We start from the raw sequence: 20,865 nt of genomic DNA on the forward strand, positions 1-20,865 counted from the left end.
TTCACTATTTTACATTTTGAATTGATAGGCAATGAATTATGGAAGGCCATCAGGGACAAAAGCTTTTTTTGAAATATGTAAAATTTGGTTTTATGGAAGGCATTTGGGGCCAAAATCTTAAAGAGATAGTTTACTCAAAATGACAATTCTGTCATCGTTTACTCATCCTCCACTTGTCACAAACTGGTCTGATCTTCTCTCTTCTGCTGAGCATAAATTAAGATATTTTAAAGAAAGAATATACATCCATAGTTTTCCATTGTTTTTCCTACTATGGATAACATGGATACTAACAGTCACATGATGAAATACAGCTATTTCATTGGTTGCTGTACTCATTTATGCCTTGACAGTCAAACTGCATGTTGACAAAAACCAATTTCACATTTCATTAATAATGTTTGTCTACAATGGCCTTCCATACAAAGGAGTTTGCACAATTTTATAATCTGCTTACAATTGATTGACGTTTAAGATTCTGGATGGATCTTCGTGTTTAAGGCTGATTCTTCAGCAGACATGGTTTGGCACGGTCATATAACCCTCTCCTTGGCTCATATCAATGCTGATGCACACCTCTAAAAAAAATGCAACACATCACGACTACGAGTAGGGGAAGCTCTATGATTGGTCAGCATAAGAGTGTGGGTAGGGCTGAGAGCCAAGGGAGAGCCACAAGCCTGTTATGTTGTGTTCTCACCAGACGCAGTACGCACGGATATTCGCTTGTAAATAGACGCAAATACATTTTGAGTTTATTCATTTGTGCGCCAAATTCACTTCCCAACAAATGTGGATTGGGTCATGAGCGGGGCTTCTGTCTACCCAGTGACTCTAGCTTTGTTGCTAAATGGCTAACATGGATTTTATTGAAAGAGTAGCTGTGTTTGTGTGCTTTAGGAAGACTGAAAAACAGCGTTGATTTCGTTTCGAGCCGTGGTTGAGTCACCTAGATTCCTAGAGGTGCACCCAGCTCTAAGCTCATAAACTCCTCCAGAAACTATACCTGGATGATGGAAGCTTTCAGCGGTGCATCAGACTGAACCAAGCCAAGTTTGATGAACTGTTGTCTGGTGTCGGCAGGAGGATTTCAACAGGCGCTACGTCATAATCACTCCCCTACAAGAGCTAACTGCTAATAGGTTAACGCAGCACGAATGTCTTTTAAAGTTCAGATTTTCCAACTCAAGTGATTCGAGCGATACGCGCGTTAATCACGCAAAACGCTTAGCTCACGCCACTTCATTTGCACGAGTGACGCAGGATGTCTATTCGCATCTTTGCCTTGACTTAACATGTAAATCACTCGCGCTTGAAGCTTCTTCTGCATCTAGTGTGAATGCAGCATTAGAACGAGTGTTAACAAGTGTCAAGTCATGTGAAGGAGCACCAGATGGAAACCTGTTTTGTGTTTACCTTATGATTAAAGTTGTTGCACATCTGCCTGTTCCCGGCTTAAGAATGAGTGAGTTTTAGCTACTTGTACAGTAAGGTAGCATTTAGAAAAAACAAAGTACTCGTGAAGAAACTCAACACAGAGGAACATAAAAACCTACTGCCAGCTAGCGTTTCAGAAGTGTTATTGCAGAGCAACACAAACAGCACGCAGAAGTATAAATGCACAACTACACGCAAGACAGGCCCCGTTGGTCAACACCGATCACTTAACTCAGAAGTATAAATCAGCATTTAAACAGAAAGTTGATCCAAAAATTGTTAACCCTGTCACCATTTACTCACAAAAGAAGATATTTTATGAGCTTCTTTCTTGCTGGTCGCTTACACCACTGACTTTCCTACTATGGAAGTAAATGGGTGCCAGCAACCTGCGAAAAAGTATTTTATAAAGGTTCAGAGCCACATGAGGGAGAATAAATAAGAGGTCATTTTGGGTGAAATATTCCTTTAAGTTTTTTCATGATTATTTTGCCATTTTTAATTTTCTAAAAACAATAATAATTTAAGGAGAGATTGGGTTGATTGATTCACAGATGTGAGATAGAGAGCAGCGAAACTTGAAAATCTACATTTTTAACGTGCATTTTGAAAAGATCGCGTGAAGTGCTTTGAAATGTGCATTTTTATTCAATGTTTAACGTAATCTTAACTGAAAAACAAAGTAGCTCCTCCCCTATTAAAAAAGCAGCCAATAGCACTTTATCACCGCTCTATCAGTGACTGGTTGAGCTCAAGCGCATCAAATGAGAAGTGTCTAGTATCTGTATCTCAAATGAGAAGTGTTTAGTATCTGACTTGCAGGGCAAGTCGGATACTAAGGAGCATTTGATTGGTGAAGATTTAATGAGAAATTGAAGTATGAGGTGACATGAATAAAACCATTGATCCATTTAGGGGAAAGTGACAAACTACAAACTTATTGTACGTGAATTGTGTCATTGTTTTGGAGCACACTGGCTTTTAGATATCCTTGAACACCAAAATACTGATAGTAATATCTATCTTAATTTCACTGGACCTTTAAAGTTGGTCACATCAAACAGTATTAAAGCAAGAAATCAAGTCAAAATCGGTGCTGGTCTAGAAAGTTACATGAAAAGGCAATGACCTGTAATTATCTTCAGGCCTAGATTACCTTTAAAATCTTCGTCAAGATCAACTGATGTGCTTGGAGGTATTGTAAAAATACCATAATGTAATAAAACGTGACCATATAACACAGTGACAGATGGATTTCTGGTTAAGGAAATGAGATTTCTGTCTACAGCTGATTTTACTACTATAGTTACTCATTGACTAACAGCTAATTTCTAATCATTCAGGAGCTTTAGGCGAAACGTACGAATGACTGGAAATAAACAATCATTGACTGCTGGCTATACATTAAACAACCTGATGAGAACTTTATGAGGGACAAAATTAAGCTTCTAAAACTACAAATACATTTTTTAAAAAATAAATCTGACCATTAAAACTACTAAAAATCTAAAATATGCATGTACAAAAAGATTAATCGTCTGCTCTAAATTTATATCCATAAGCAAATATTTCGACAATCTGCAGGGAGTGGCTGTTGTAACTTATTAACCTTTCTGTATTAATACAACCTTCTCCTTTCATACTGAAAAATCCTAAGTTAAACACTGCATCATTTTATCCTATTAATATGCCTATTGTGCTTCTGGATCTCTTTCCTGAAGATCAAAAGATTTGACAGTGTGGTATTTTATCTTAATCATCTTCAATAACCTTCACATTTTCTTCAAAAAGCAGTCATATCAATATATAAATAAAAATAATACAAAGGCACATGCATATCTGTAATCAAAAAATATATTTCCTCATTCAAACACATGAGGACACTGCTAGCTGAAACATAAAATCAAGAGTCTCCAAAATACTTTCTATAGATCAGCAAATTAGCAAAAGGAGACTGGTCTGGTCACTCAACAATGACCCACATTGCTGATCTCTTACTGTTTGTGAAGCAATATTAGGTGGGAGAGTCTCTTTTCTCATCTTATCTGAGAATCAGCCCAGTTCTTCGCGGGCTTTGCCTTGTTTTCGGGGCATTTTCTTGCTGCTGCTGTCCTCCAGCTCTTTGTTCTTGTAATAGTGAGGAGCCACTTCCAGCAGCCAGCCGCTTTCAATCTCGATCACCTGAAAGAAAGGTCAAACTTTTAGAATGAAGCTGATTTTCATATTTTATGAAGAAATATTTTACCAAGTGTTTACCATTTACAAAAGTGTTTACCATTAACTCCCACCATTTTTCTCAAAATTCTGACTCTCTGTCTTGAAATTTTTACTTTATTCTCACAATTTATACTCTATATATATATATATATATACTCTATATCTTGGAGTTTTTCACTTTTTCCTCAGAATTCAAAGCCTAAATCTCAAAATTTGTAATTATTTTGTTGGAATTTTTGGTTCAAATCCCGCAATTCTGAATTTTGTAGTTTTGTACAATCAAATGTCAATGTCAATTTTAATTAAACATAGCATATTTAACACAACCAGAGTTTGACCAATGCACAGTACAACTCAAAACAGAAAAAACAATACTGATAAAATGCCAAATCAAAGAGATAAGTTTTCAACCTAGATTTAAAAACAGACAGGGATTAAACAGATCTAATACAGAGGGGCAGAGAATTCCACATCCTAGGACGAGCTACTGCGAAGGCACGGTCACCTCTGCATTTCAGCCTCGACTTAGGGATGCATAACAGTCTCTGGTTAGATGACCGAAGAGACAGACCAAGCCAAATATGTACAGTTCTCTGAAATGCCCAATTCTGATTGGTCAGTTATGGCATTCTGAAGTCAAATATGTACAGTACTCAGAAATACTTAGTTCTGATTGGTCGACTGTAGCATTTTATAATAAAATATGTACAGTGCTCAAAAATCCTTAATTGTGATTGGTCAATTGTGGCATTCTATAGTCAAAAATGCACAATGCTCAAGAAATACTTATTCTGATTGGTCAATAGTAGCCTTCTATAGTCAAATATGTACAGTTCTCATAAAATACCCAATTCTGATTGGTCAATTGTGGCATTCTATAGTCAAATATGTACAGTTCTCTTAAAATACCCAATTCTGATTGGTCAATTGTGGCAATCTATAGTCAAATATGTACAGTGCTCAAAAATCTTCAATACTGATTGGTCAATTGCAGCCTTCTATAGTCAAATATGTACAGTTCTCTGACATACCCAATTCTGATTGGTAAACTGTGACATTCTGTAGTCAAATATGTACAATGTTCTAAAATACTAAATTTTGATTGATCAACTTTGGCATTCTACAGTCAAAAATGCAAAATGCTCAGAAATACTTAATTCTGATCGGTCAATTGTGGCATATTATAATAAAATATGTACAGTGCTCTGAAATACCCAATACTGATTGGTCAATTGTAGCATTCTATAGTCAAATATGTACAGTGCTCTGAAACACTTTATTCTGATTGGTCAATTATTTTGTCAAAATTTTAAGTTCACATCCTGCAATTCACAATTGTTTGGACAAAAGTTTTGGAGTTGGCATCTCACATTTTTGTATTTTTCCTCTTGCAACTCCATACATATCTCACTTTCTCCAACTATTGTGACTCTCACAATATTTACTTTTTTCCTTAAAGTTTATTTTACATAATGCAACTGTTTTTCTCCCAAAGAAGAAAATTATTTTGACTCACCTTATAACTCTTTTCTTAATTTTTTTGTTTTAGAACCATGCAGAGAGGAAGCTTGTTTGTATTAGGTGTGTTGTTGTGTTTTTACAGGCTCACAAGTGACTAAAAACCAGTCTGTTCAGATCCCTAACCTCAAGAATTAAACAGAAAAAAAAAGTGAAGGCAGTCTTCACCTGTCTCATGAACTCTTTGGTGGTGAAGACCAGCTCATGGTAGATCATCCATCGCGGCTGCTCCTCAAACAGTGAGCTGTTGGGATGGACGTAAACTGTCTGCTGGTGTTTTACCGTTTTATATCCCCCTTTACTCAACCGTGCTGTATGGTAGAAATATCCCGCAGTTACTGCCTGGAAGAAGGAAAAAAACATGCACAAACATTTAGGTAAAATTCATTGTAATGTATAAGTTCATTAAACACTTCTCTGAAATACTTAAGTCTCATTGGTTAATTGTGGCATTCTATAGTCAAATAGGTGCAGTGCTCTGAAATCCTTGATTCTGATTGGTCAGCTGTAGCATTCTATAGTCAAATATGTACAGTTCTCTGAAATCCTTAATTCTGATTGGTCAATTGTGGCATTCTATAGTCCAATTTGTACAGTTCTCAGAAATCCTTGATTCTGATTGGTCGATTGTGGCATTCTATAGCCAAATTTTTACAGTGCGCTGAAATACTTAATACTAATTGGCCAATTGTAGCATTCTATAGTCAAATATGTGCCGTGCACTGAAATACTTAATGCTGATTGGTCAATTGTGGATTCTATGATCAAATGTGTACAGTTCTCTGTAATCCTTGAATCTGACTGGCTGATTGTAGCATTCTATAATCAAATATGTACAGCGTTCTAAAATTGTTGATTCTGATTGGTCAATTGTGGAATTCTTTAGTCAAATGTGTACATAAGCCTGATTCATTGTATCTGAATGGTCCACCCTTTTCTTCCATTGAGGCTGAAATCAGTCAAGTTGGATTTGTGCACATTGTTGTTACTCATGCCAGGAATTATTCTTAGTCACCTAACATGATTCATCAATTCCAAACACCTTTAAAAACAGTAATGCATCTGCTTAACAGAGCAACACACAGTCAACATATATGTACGCATTCAGCTACTGTGTTTGTCTCCCTGCAGAAATGTTCTAATGTCAAACACATGTATTTAAATACTGATGATTCATAGCACCACAAAAGTCTCTTTCCGATCAGGAAGTACTAAAAAACAAATATATGCAAGACATTGATTCCCTTCAAACTGTAATCCCCTTTTTAAATTTGTTTAAATATGACATCATTGCTCAACAATCATCAAAAGCTGTAACCTAGACCAAAAACTCTGGTGCCATAGAATGATTTAAGCTCTATCAATTCTGCTTCAATCTTTTTTGCCACATCTTCAGACCAATAAGTGAAAGTGTCTCAAAACATCAGTCTACAACGCTAAACTCCAGGTACCATAAAGTTAAGATAATAATCACATGCAAAGCAGGCTTTAACCACAATATCAATGGAGGAAATGTGTAAAAGGAAGCAATGTAAAGGTAAATGAGGAAATCACCTTGCGAATGGGCATGCTGTCGCCATTGGAGCTGCACAGCTCCACCTCGATCCTGTCCATCAACCCCTCCAGCTGATCTCGGACATCTCGAGCTCTCTTCATGGAGCGAAACTGAATGAAGTTTTCAAAGCACCACTGAGTAGAGTAACCGCTTTCGACCCACTGACAGAGAAAGACAGAAAATAAACACATTTTTTTTCATGGCAACAATAACATGCATGATCACAGACTCTTATGAACCCATTTTTCACTTTCTTTTACTGATTCAGCCACAAATATTTATGAGCAGTGTTGGGCATGTTCCTTTAAAAAAGTTATTAGCTATAGTTACTTCTCACAAGTAGTAACTGAGCTACATAATTATAAAAGTAACTAATTACTAGGTAAAGTAACTATTGTGTTACTTTAAAAAAATCTAAAGTCAAATGAATATAAATTAAACATAACCTTGTACACAAATCTACAATATTTTAATGTTGTTGTGGGACAATGTGAGAGATAACAGTAGCATGTCCTCAACTATATATCTAGATATTATTTTGTTTATTTCTGTCTGAGTAATAAATGTTTACGGTGGAGAAAACGTGGCTTCTGCTCCTCCATTGGTAGCAGCTCAACGCCCACACAGTTGTTAATATTAGGGGAAAAATAAATATAGTTATGCTTTTTTGCAGTCAAACACTTTGGACAACGCTTGAACAAAATTTAAGACCTCATAAAAACGCGATTAACATTTTTAAATACCTTTTAAGGGCCTTAATTTTCTCATAATTGATTTATCAACTTTTAATACTTTTTAAGACCCCGCGGACACCCTGTATATAAAACAAAAATAAGCATAGGTGAGTTTCAAAGCTTCAACTGACTGTAAGACAAACTTGTGTGAGATTCAAAAGTCAAACACAATTAGGATCAAATGAGTCAGGGATAATCAATCATTGATTTGTCATTTGGAGTGCGTTAAAGGATTTTAAATGCAAGACGCTGAGGCAAACAAAAATGAAGTGGAGTCTCTACGACAGGGATCACCAATCTCGTTCCTGGAGGTCTGGTGCCCTGCAGAGTTAGCTCCAACTTGCCTCAACACACCTGCTTGAGTGTTTCAAGTATACCTAGTAAGACCTTGATTAGCTTGTTTAGGTGTGTTTGATTAAGGCTGGAGCTAAAATCTGCAGGACGGTTTGGTGATCCCTGCTCTACGAATTGTATCTAAAATCCTTTAGCACACAGCAAGTAGGCAACTGTCAGTGAGTTACTATGGTCTCTACTAACATTTGAGGCTAGGGGATTTATTTTATTATTATTAACTGTGAGCAAAACTGACTGAAACTACCTTTTATTAATGATTAAACCGTTTTAACTTAAACAAATAAAACTATTGAATTTTAACTTCCAGCCAATGGGAATCAAGAATTTAACAGACCATAGAATAATTCAACTGTAATAAACAAACTGATCTATAGCATCACTCATTGAGCAATTCTGTAGTTTACTGATTTACATCTGAGTGCCCAAATGCTGTGCTGGAATTGACTTTTCAATCGTTCTCACAAAAGGCTGTTCATTCCAGAGTTATATTTGTTCAAGACAAGAACTTCCTGCCACAGCATCTACATGTACCCACACATGCCTGCACGATCTTGCAGAACCTGTTTGACTATCTGCCTGCTGCACGTCTCCCATAAGGAAGTCACACTAAATGAGATTGACAATAACAAAATGGATCACTTTACACACTTGGCAGGTCATAAAAAACGTGCGAAGCCTCAGCTATCAGATTGACTTCTGATTCGAGCGCCACACTCATAAACACACCTGTGTATATACATTAAGCAGCACTAGGTGATCTCCTCCTGGTACCACAAAGTTCATCCGAGCGTTGTCGGCATGGACCACTTTGTCCTTGGGCCGGTAGAAGATGGAGTTGTTTACTGACAGCATGGCCGCAATGGTCAACACCTCCTCAGAGCACTTATATCTACAGAGAGACAGATCAATAAGCAATCAATGACCAACGAAAACAGGGTACATACAGAAATCAGAGTGAAATTTAATACCTTTCAGGACCATTTTAAAGACTCTTACCATACATTTAAGACCTCATCACCACTTTAGGTTGCAACCGGTAGCATTAGCAAACATTTTTAATTACAATATACACACACCGGCCACTTTATTAGGTACACCTGCACAACTGCTTGTTAACGCAAATTTCTAATGACCAGACTTGTTCAAGCTGATAGAAAGGTAACAGTAACTCAAATAACTCATTACAACTGAGGTATGCAAAAGAGAATCTGTGAATGCACAACACGTCCAACCTTGAGGCGGATGGGCTACAGCAGCAGAAGACCACACCGGGTGCCACTCCTGCACTGCAAAAAATGATTTTTTACTTTTTGGCTTTTGTCCAAACATCTAAAAATTCAACAAGCAAAATAATCTGCCAATGGGGTAAGCAAAATAATCTTGTTTTTCCTTTTGACATGAGATTATTTTGCTTACCCTATGGCAGATTATTTAGCTTGTTTTAAGGACAAACTCACTTAATATTGGCATATTATTTCTGAAAACAAGACATTATGTTTTGCTTGTCTAGAAAATTCTTATTGATTTTAGATTTTTTAGATATTTGGACTAGAAACAAGACAAAAAAATTAAGAACAGGTAAGAACTGGAAATTGAGGCTACAATGTGCACAGGGTCTCCAAAATTGGACAACTGAAGATTGGAAAAACATTGCCTGGTCTGATGAGTCTCCATTTCTGCTGCGACATTCTGATAGTAGGGTGAAAAATTTGGCATTAACAACATGAAAACATGGGTCCATCCTTCCTTTCGTTTCGTTTCGTTTCAGGCTGGTGGTGGTGTTGTAATGGTGTTGGGGATATTTTCTTGGCACTCTTTGTGCCCATTAGTACCAATTAAGCATTGTGTCAACGCCACAGCCTACCTGAGTATTGTTACTGACCATGTCTATCCCTTTATGACCATAGTGTACCCATCTTCTGATGGCTACTTCCAGCAGGATCACGCACCATGTCATAAAAGCGTGAATCATCTCAGACTATGAACATGACTATGAGTTCACTGTACTCAAATGGCCTTCACAGTCCACAGGGATGTGGTGGAGTGAGAGATTCTTATCATGAATGTGAAGCCGACAAATCTGCAGCAACTGTGTGATGCTATCATGTCAATATGGACCAAAATCCCTGAGAAATATTTCCAGTACCTTGTTGAATCTATGCCACAAATGGTTAAGGCAGTTCTGAAGGCATAAGGGGGTCCAAGGTGTACCAAATAAAGTGGCCAGTGAGTGTATTTACTAAATACTGATTGTAAGAAACTAATCCTAAACTAAAATATTATTTAAAAATCAGCATCTATAACAGTAGGAATAACTGTGTTTACTTGGCTACGGCAGTAAAAAAAATCAGCGTGATGTCAAATCTAGCAGGATTTTATTGATTTCATAAACTGCACAGCATCCCGATACACGCAGATTACATTCAGGCAAACTTTAGCATACTGACACAATTTAATACCTTGTAAAATAGCATTTAAGACTTTTTAAGGGCTTTAAATTCTGTAAATTGACTTTTAATACTTTTTAAATCTCTACGGACACCCTAAAAAAGAAAACTAAGGATGTTTTTTTGAAAGATTAGACTTACTGTTCAGAAGCCAGAATCATTTTACTCAGCATCGGGTCAACAGGAAGTTCAGCCATCCTTCGGCCAAGCTATTAAAACACAACAAAAACAGGTCAAAGCCAGTTTTAAAGAGATAGCTCACGCAAAAATGAAAATGTACTTATTTTACTCTCCATCAAGTGGCTTTAAGAGCTTCTTTCTTTAATTGAACACAAATTAAGATATTTTGAAGAATGCTGAAAACCTGTAACCATTGACTTCAATAGTAGAAAAACAATTACCATGGAAGTCACGGGTTACAGGTTTACAGGAATTTTTTAAAATATCTTATTTGCAGTCTAACAGAAGAAAGAAACTCAAAAAGATTTGGAACAAGTAAAGGGCGTGTTAATGAGGTTTCAGTTTTGGGTGAACCTTTAACTTTGTGAAATGAAAATAAGGGTGGCAAATATTAGTTGCCCATAGCTTGACACAAAGACAGGGTTTCTACAGGTTTCAAGTCAAATTAAAGACTTTCTTCTTCTTCTTCTAATGGCCCAGTTAAAACATTAAAAAATCATTAAAAACAAATGTTAATGTAAGAAAGATAATTAAACCATTTTGGTAACGAGAGTCTATCTATTTAAATAAACTTTTGTCAAAACTTGTATTGAGACGAAATGTTATGTGATTGGATGTGTTTTTCCAATCACATAACAGATTGGGCAGCTTTTCATGGACATAGGAAAATTAAGACTTGTTTAAAATGTTTTAATACCTACAACACAACTTTTTAAGGCCTAAAATTTAAGACATTTTAAGACTTTTTAAAACCCAGCAGATGCCCTGCAAAGAGGTCTTCTGTGTTAGTAACAGTGACTTAAAACTTTGAAAACTCTCATCTGCTCATCAAATGAAACAAAAGCACATTATCGTTGATGAAAAAAAGATGAGACCATAGCGTAGTCAAAAAGATCAAAACTAACAAACAGAATTTTTCTTATAATCCACTGCATGAGTATGAGTGGACTGAAGCACGTGCATTCAGTCATGTTACTGGCGCAGCAGACCTGTCAGCTTTCTGTTTGTGTCAAGCCAATTTCTTTGATGACATTAACATTGATCAAAGGCCTGGATGGTACAAGCTAGACGTTGGAAGATTTCCATAAGTGATTAATCAAACATTTTCCACATTAAAAAAACCTATGCTAAACCAGTCCACAAAATCCTGCTTCAGAAATAACTCCTCTCCCACAGTCATCATCTTTCCATCAAGCAAGTTTCTTGTGTTAGCTTAATTTGGTTGGCAATGTCACCAACCAGAGGTGGCAGTAACACACCAAAAATTTTATTGTCAACAACAGCGAAACAGGAAGAAGAAATTGTCCTTCTCGCCATCATATGGATTTACTCTCACCTGATAGACACCGACCTCACAGCTCTGTGAATGTCAGTGCCATCACTTATTAGTCTGCGATCTGTAAATTTAGCTTTGTGGATGCTACTGCGCTACTGAAAAATTATTGGAATTAGAAAGTAGCGACACTATTGCCACGCTACTGAGAAATGTAGTTAAGCTAGTGCCAAACACTGAAGACAAAAAAATAAGACAAACCACAATAATCAATATAAACAATAAATAAGCACAATTACAAATTGCATTAAAAATGACAGTGATAAATCATAAATGAAATGCTTTAATAAAAAGATGAGTCTTAAGTAGTTTCCTAAAACATTTCAAGAAAGCGTGACGTCTGGATATTCGGTTAAGAACCACTTGAGTGTTAGTAAATGGTGAGGAAATTAAATGTTCTAGGTCAACTAATCCTTTAAGCAGTTGGACCATATTCTATAGTATAGGATAAGCTTACCTATCTGCATATAAAGGCCAGCTCACACCGTGCGATTTTTTTATAATCCTGAACAATTGTAGCATGTCAGAGTGCACGAATATGGCTCCCATGTCGCACTATAAGATCTCAGCAGTCATAAAGTCAGACTGAACGACAATGTAATAGCGCCAAAAACAAAAGAAAACATCCCCGAAGTTTGACCTCATCCATCTGTGACACATTCACTATCCCGCATTCTGAAATGATTCCTCACAGCAAACGTAAACAATCTGTAGCGGCAATATTGCACACGCCGTGTCTCAATGACAAAACCAGGAGGATAAAACTGTTTGACATTTCCCCGCAGTCATTTGAATTGTCGCACGGATTGCGTCATCAAATTCGGAGTCTGAAATCTTCTGACACTGCTAGAACTTCATCTGAGGAAAAATCTGATTGCAACGGGCATTAGGCGGCTGTCTGTAAACATGTCAAACCAACGATCAAAGATCACAGATTTTAGCCTGGGATTTCAGGAATCATTTAGGATTTTCCAAAATTGACTCAGATGACAAAATCGTGGTTAAAATCTCACAGCAACTACGTTTACATGGACATCAGTAATCAATTTATTTGCTTTAATCTAATTAAGACAATAATAAGACTAAGGTGTTTACATGAGTTGCTTTTTGAGTGTTACTTTCATGATCCCTTTTTACATGTTACAGCACATAATTCGATTAGCATCATTGCGTCACGGCGCAATTCGCATTTCCTCCGAAGTTGCATGTAATTCCAGGTGTTTCATTTTTAATTTTTCGCTGCAGTTTGGCATTTTCACTTTCATTCACGAACATTTCATGCACACCCCTGTGACAAGCGAGATATTGGATGCAACTATGAACTGCTGAAAGAGTGTTGTTTAAATGGAAGTTCATACCGCATGCTGAATGGTAGAAAAAAAGCCTTCGCATTTCACAATGCAGGTGTCTGTGGTCTGCACTGACTGGGTAGGTGCAGACCACAGAGAGGGGTAGAGAGTCAAACAGCCATGTGGGTGTGTTTGTGGACTATCCTGTTGCAAAACGCGACAAAAAGTCCTACATGACGGTAATAGTTCGATTAAGGTGTTTACATGCCTGTACTGCACTTCAATAATGCGACTAAAATCAGCATACTCCACACGTCTAAATTTGATTTCTCTTTAGTTCAATTATGACCTTAAGATAATTAAATTAATAAAAATCTCTGTTTACATGGTAGACTCTTAGAGTATTGTCTTAAACGCAATAAAATCGAATTATGGATGTTCATGTAAACGTAGTCACTGTGAACAGGGCTTAAGACGAGCTAGTTAGTTCTACAACTCAATCCTATAAGGAAGGGACAGCTCTTGAAAATAATTCCAGTTCTTGAAAAGAATTGATGTCCCAATCAATAATCTGTTTCTATTTAATATGCTGTGTTGAACAGTTCATTGTAATGGCTTGACCTGATTGACACCCACCCGTCTATGTCTTTTTTTATAGTAAACACAATTCTGAGTGAACCAAGTTCATAAGGTTTTAGAAAACCACATGTTTTTTGAAACCACAATCTAATACAGAATAATTATATGGCTATAAAAGCGTTTTAATGTGTGTGTTTTTTTTAATCGCACCTTAGTGAGTTCGCCGAGGTGATTGAGGGCGCCTAAAGCATAGAGCTGCTCCAAAGCCAACACCAGAGTTTCATGAGGAGGAGGATCCATGAAGTCAAAATGAATCAGGTCATTTATGCCTGCAGCAGAGATGAAGGAAAAAAACACATTAGATCTTATGTACACAATGTGTGTTTGATTTCAGAAAAAGAACGAGGGTCAGATCTTTTTACACATGCGTGAACAATTCAATTACTAAAACTGACACGATCCATCAAGATAAAAATAACTACAAAGGCATGTAACATTAATACTTTAGTACAATGACACCACCAAGTATTTGGACACGTAAGCATGTGTGTATGTCATTCAGAGCTAACTTTCTAGGTCATTAAAACCAGCTAGTCTGGGGTGATTATATTAGATGTACTTTTAGCATTCAGACGTTGTCATCATTATACTGTATCCTTGATGGGTGACAGTATAAATCTTTAGCAGGGATGTATTTATATTATTAAAAGTGACAGTAAATTCATTATAATTTTTAAGTATTACATTTTGTAGAAAAAAGAAAGGAGTTCACAAAAATATGAAGAGTTCAGATGCAAAATCCTATGTCTAGATTAAGTCATTTCATCACTTTCAATGTGAAATAACTGAACACAAACGTAAGGGGCTAAGAAAAATGCTCACTGTAATTGGAGATTTGCATGTAAACCATTTAAATATAGATGCACATACATTTTAAAAACTGATCTGGGTTTCTGCAAGTTTCATCAAATCAAAACAAGAAAAACATTTTCATCAAAACAAGAAAACTGCAGTTGTTTTGACACATTATGTTAAAAAAAAACTTAGTTTAACATTGTTAAAAGTATTTTTTTTATGAAGAAAACTACTCAAATAATTAAAAATATATCGTTGTTTGCTTTTGGTCTAAATGACTCCTATTCAACTTAATGGGTTTCTGTTTTAATACCTTAAGTTTCATGCCTATTTCTAAATATTATGTCTACTCACACTTACTCCAGTGAATAGTTTTTATGTAAGTGGAAGTCTATGTAAGGGGCTATATTGCTGTTATTATCATGAGGAATTGTGTATTTTTTTTTTAATAAAATTTTTTTTTTTTAAAATAAAAAAAATTAAATTAAATTAAATTAACTTTTTTTTTAAAAAAGTTTTAATAAAAAGTTTAAGACTTTAAGGTCTAAAATTAGTTTTTTGAAAAGTAAGACTTTAAGACTCCACGGATACCCTGTTGATACTAAGTAATATGTCATAACCACTAAATCCTAATATTCAAATGAATTGTAAAAATTCATGCGACACTGATGACTAATGAGGTCAAATATGTAGTCTATCAAAAGAATATATTATTAATGACAATATATTAAATTAGAAAACCATTACTTTGTGAAAATATTTCATACATTTACAATTTATATTGTTTTTTGATCAATTAAATACAGTAAATAAACAACATAAGTAACTTTTTTTTAAGTCTATGAAGTCAGTCCACACATATTTTACCAGGTGCATCACATCAGCTAAAAATGATCCTCTAACAATTCTCAGCCAAAAGTCACATGATAAAATATGACTTCTTTTTGTCAGACTGAAATCTCAAACTTTTCTTGCATAAAATAGTTTTACAACTTTACTACACAACTGTCCTAATTTTTACATACTTGTTAAAAAAAACTGTCTTTAAAACAGGATTCCCACATTTTTCCGAACAGACTTTCAGGGACTTTTTAAAGCGTCATTCATTTTGAATAAAGCACCCTTGTAATTCACACCCCTGAATATGTAGCGTCATGAAAGTCCTTACTGTACTTAACATTTTATTTGCATATAAATTTGCATAAAAAACGTCAGAGTAAAGTTTAAAAAAGTCCTTTTTAAAGAACTTTAAAGAAATTTGTTGAATTCAATACAAGTGATACTGAAATGCGGTTTCTGAAATATTGATGAAATGTGGTTGTTTGTCAGCGTTATTAATAGAGATTCGATTTTAAATTGATCACAGTTGTTAAAGTAAAACCACAAACAAATTTAATTTCATATTTATTTCAAGCACTTTCAAGGATCTATGTTTGATCTTAAGTGCCTTCTATGCCTTGAATCCATATGTTTTAAATTCAGGTACTTTTAAGTATTAAATGTTTTGTATTAAATGAAATGGTATTCATGCATATCTAAATACTGCTTATGTGTCTTAATATTTCAGGTATGTTTTACTCCTATTCACACACATGAAAAAAAAAAACTAATTCATTCGTTCTTACCAAGACTTTTGAGCAGCAGAACCACATTGCCCAGGTTTGTTCTCTGGATCTCAGGAACAGTGGTCTCCTCCATCTCATGTTTAAACGCCCAGGCAGTGTACAGCCGAAAACATTTCCCAGCAGCCACTCTGCCTGCACGGCCAGCTCTCTGATTGGCTGAGGCCTGCATCATAATAAAACACATCACTCACTATTAATTCACATTTAAAGCAACATATATTTATTCATGTTTTAATGGCTTATCAGCAAAGCATTGGCTTTATTCACAGCAAAACCTATGATAAATGTACAATATATAACATGCAATCAGGGTGAATTGAATAAACTAAGTTGGCTGTAGTGTATGTGTGTGAATAAGTGTGTATGGATGGGTTGCAGCTGGAAAGTCATCTGCTGTGTAAAACATATACTAGATAAGTTGACAGTTTATACTGCTGTGGTGACCCCTGATGAATAAAGGGGCTAAGCCATAGGAAAATTAATGAATGAATGAAATGCAATCATATCGATTTTCCTAATAAACATTTATTGCACAAAAAAAAACATACAACAACACTAAAACAAGTTATGTGTAATCTTTTGGTTTAATTAATAATAAATATTCTAAAATTACTCCAGAAGACACCTTTTTAAACATTACCCTTAAAATATTCATATAAAACAACATATTAAACACAAAAGTTCACCATAGCATAAAGATTTAAAATAGTGACGCAAACTTATGTCAATATTTCCTGTACACATGGATCAAGATTAGAGCTATTTTACATAAATAAAAAGTGAACATGTCTGATTAAAAATATACAACCAGAAAAAGTGTCTGGATATATATCTTTATATGATATATTTAGGTAATTAAAAGATAATTGTGTCTGGATAATTCCATTTTCTTACCCGTGAACAAGGAGTGACAATGAGAGACTCCATTCCTGTTTTTGCATTGTAGCTCTTTTGCTTGCAAAATCCCGGATCGATCACATAGATGATGCCGTCGATGGTGAGAGATGTCTCTGCGATATTTGTGGCCACTACAACCTGGAGTACAAAAAATAAACACATTATTAAAATAAATACATTATTAAAAACACACACCAAAACAGGAATGTTTTTGTGTAAAATACTGAAAGTCAAATCATTAGTAAGTAATCCCTTTTGATCCCAGCTTGTGTATATTGCATATTTGTTTATTAAACTTTTTATGTGACTAAACATAAAATATTGCTGTTCGTTTTTCATGTTTACTGGAAACTTTTTTTTTTTGTTTTGTCAAATAAGTTTTATTGAAGAAGACAAGAATTCTGTTTATACATAAAATAAGAAAATACATTTAAAAAGGAAAAACAACATGAAAATTATTTTTAAAAATAAAAAACTCCACCCACATAACAAGCAAACTTGTAACAAAGATCTGTTTGAACAACAAAGTATGATGAAAAAGCATATTAAAACATTACAGAAATGATGCATTATGATGAGAGGTTTTTTTTCAAGGTAACAGTTAAAAGCATTCAAAATTTTGTCAAATTGTTCAAGTTTAGTTTTCAAATACCATCTAATTTGCTCCAAATGTAACAGAGGCAATTTCTCCAAGCCACAGTTTACATTTAGGGCAGGGCTCGAAATTGTGACTATTTTGGTCGCATATGCACACGAAAATAATCTATGCGACCTCATAATATATTTGGGAGCATTTGTGCGACTGCATATAATGGGTGTAGTGCGACCAGTCTAGATTTTTTCTAAAAACATGCTGAATCGCTCTTCCCTACCGCTATATTAGTTCATATTAGCTATCAATCACTCAAGGCTTTCCGCTGTTAAATGACAGGGAGGGAGCTTTAATAACCACAGGAAATGCAAATGGCTGAAGAGTGAAAAGCACCCAAGTTTACAAACCCCACCTAAAGTTGAGGCGCAGATGAGAGCGGTATTGACATGTGGTGAATGTTGATCTGCCAGCCGAGATCAATCGAGTGTTTTCGGAGAAGGTCCCTGAATCTTGATGCGTTGCATTCACTGCGTGTTCAGCGAAAATGTCCGCTGTAATGTAATGTAAAACCTAACATTGTATATACATCATCGCCAAAGAAGCTCGCCTTTACTAAGTTTACACTGAATCTGCGGCTCATAACAAAGAGCGGTATTGCGCTGCTGGTCATCGCGAGAATCCTGCTCTGCCTGCTTATATATTGGTCTGACTGACACGCCTGCTTTCCACAAACACAGAAAAATGAAGATCAGCTCAGACTGAACATTCAAATTGACACAAACTGAAAACAAAACTTTTAAAGAGTGAAGTGAGACTTTTCTTACTTTCTTTTGTCCGTTCTTTATTGAGATGTATATTATATTTCTATTTAGTTACTGATGACTGTTTTGCAGCTTTCAGCATTGAATTGAATGATTTATTAAAATCTTTTGTTTGTTTTGTAGCTGAAATGTTATTTATTAAATTGACATGCATATAAAAACAATAGTTCAAAATAAATAATTCTTACTGCAATGCTTCATTTATTTTTCATAAAGTAACAGACTTTTTATAGCAGATAACTCACATTTAAGCACATTCAAGGCAGCATGATGATGAGAAATGTAATTCATTGTTTCTATTATTTTCATTTTCATCATCATTAATATCTATAATGATTAGACATACATTTTGGAATTATTGCACACAAATATCAATGTCATCTCAGCATTAGTTAGATAGTTGTTTCTGGTTTTTGTTAGTCCTAATTGATTTTTGGTGGGTTCTTCTAAAAAAAATTTCTGGTGCTCCTAAATTTTTTTGGTGCTCCTAAATATTGGAAGTTGGGAGCACTGGCTACAGAGTAAAAAAGTTAGCCTTGTAGGGGATTCCTTTTTTATGTTTACTGGAAGCTAAACGTGTAATTTCGTGTTCTTGGAAAAAAAGACAGTCCTGGTGTATCAAGAATGTCTGAACTACCAAGTAAACGGGTCAAAAACCTATTGATATTCACAAATGTTAATAATAATAAAAAAGACGAGCAATTTGAAATTCTGCATTTTCTTAAACCATACTGAAAATTAACCAAACGGTGGCTTAAACACCCAAAAATATACTGAACAGTGAATTTTATGCCCAAATTAAATATTTTACCTACACCCTGACTCCACACTGAGCTGTAGAATAAGACATAAGCTTGTAATTCAATTCAATTTAATTCATCTTGATTTGTATAGCGCTTTAACAGTGTAGATTGTGTCAAAGCAGCTGAACATAGAAGTTCTAGTAAATTGAAACGGTGTCAGTCCAGTTATCAGAATTGAAGTTCAGTTTAGTTTAGTTTAGTGTGGTTTAATTATCACTACTGAAAGTTCAAACACTGAAGAGCAAATCCATCGATGCACAGCTCCACTAGTCCCAAACCAAGGGATAAAAAAGCCAGTAAAAGCAGATCTTTTGTTATTTAAGTGCAATTAATTAGATTATTCAGCACATCATATAATGAATTAGATGACATTTTTAAAATCACAGGTTTATCTTTGACACATTTTACCATCAATTTGATTCAGAAGAAACTCTGAAGGTCTAAACTCTAAAGGGTAAACCCTTTAAAAGATCATTAAGTGCAACAATAGTTTGTCCCAAAATAATCCTGTCAGGTCACTTTAGAACAGTTGTATCATATTAAAAGACTCTTTTTGAGAATCAAATAGCAAAAATACAAATAAATTGTCCTTTTAAAGCTTTCAACTTTGCTAGATTGCAGTTATCTCTAAAATAGCTAGTTTTTCTTGTAGTTTTTTGGTGTATAGCATTTAAAAATCACATTTATTTCAGTAAAATTACCGCAATTCTTTTATATATTTTATTAAATACAGTCAGTTTATAAACTGACGTGAAAATTCCACTGAACATTATTTTTTATCCATATTTTGACATTTGGTTTTCAACGCACATTACTTAAATACTTAATAATACTTAATGTGCTTATTAAATTACTTACACCGTTATACTGGTAACTAAACACCTTTAAAAAGACCCATATTTTGACTCAAATATGTGCAGACTTGTACATACATGCTACCCCCTGCTGGCAGGCTAAGGTTATGCGGGTCTTACTTTGCGTGCTCCAGGCGGAGTGGGGTTGAAGATCTTGGCTTGCATGTCTGAGGGCAGGTTGGCATAGATGGGCAGAACAAGAAGCTCAGATATCTTTGAACCCAGTCGTCTACATCTCTCCTGTAGAAGTTCACAGCATGCCTCGATCTCCTCCTGCAAAGCCAAGACAAAATAATTGTCACTATTATCCATTTAAATATCATATAGTCTAATATTGATGATCCACTTTTTATTTGCTCATTTATTTACTTTTTAATCCAGAAAAGAATATTTAAAAATAAAAATAAAATAATAAAATAAAAAATTTAAATTATATTTCCTATAAGTGCTTTGGTAATTCACAGTAGAAAAAGTAAGTTAATTTAGTTACATTATAAATTCCAGTGTTAAATAAATTAGCTTTTACGTAATTATGTTAGATATAATATAACTGTATTTCATTCTCTAATAAGTAAAAAAAAAATGTCAATATGTAACGGTTGCATACAAATACACAACTAATTATTATTATAACATAAATCTATGTGTAACAATAAACTTTAAACATAACATTAGAAAATAAATATGGTTCATTAGCAACTTTAAAGAAAATTTACAGGCGCCAATAACTCACCAGCAACTCTTATTACCATGTCCACAGAAAAGGATTTGCAAA

The 20,865-nt window shown here is 34.9% G+C and overlaps 1 protein-coding gene across 3 annotated transcripts in view; it reads right to left on the reverse strand.

The window, feature by feature from the left end:
- Positions 1–3,275: 3,275 nt before the first annotated feature.
- Positions 3,276–20,865, reverse strand: part of dhx16 (DEAH (Asp-Glu-Ala-His) box polypeptide 16) — a 33,916-nt gene continuing 16,326 nt past the window's right edge. For 2 of the 3 annotated variants that reach the window (XM_087282491.1, XM_087282492.1), the window contains exons 13-21: positions 20,211–20,363; positions 17,018–17,158; positions 16,124–16,286; positions 13,854–13,972; positions 10,404–10,471; positions 8,542–8,704; positions 6,727–6,888; positions 5,341–5,514; positions 3,276–3,618 (exon numbers count right to left, since the gene is read on the reverse strand). In XM_087282491.1, the coding sequence (XP_087138617.1) occupies positions 3,490–3,618; positions 5,341–5,514; positions 6,727–6,888; positions 8,542–8,704; positions 10,404–10,471; positions 13,854–13,972; positions 16,124–16,286; positions 17,018–17,158; positions 20,211–20,363 (1,272 nt within the window). In that variant the 3' untranslated portion in view covers positions 3,276–3,489. 3 annotated transcript variants of the gene reach the window in all.

Source organism: Danio rerio, chromosome 15, assembly GCF_052040795.2.
Source record: "Danio rerio strain M-AB ecotype USA chromosome 15, GRCz13ab, whole genome shotgun sequence".
Lineage (NCBI taxonomy): Eukaryota > Metazoa > Chordata > Actinopteri > Cypriniformes > Danionidae > Danio > Danio rerio.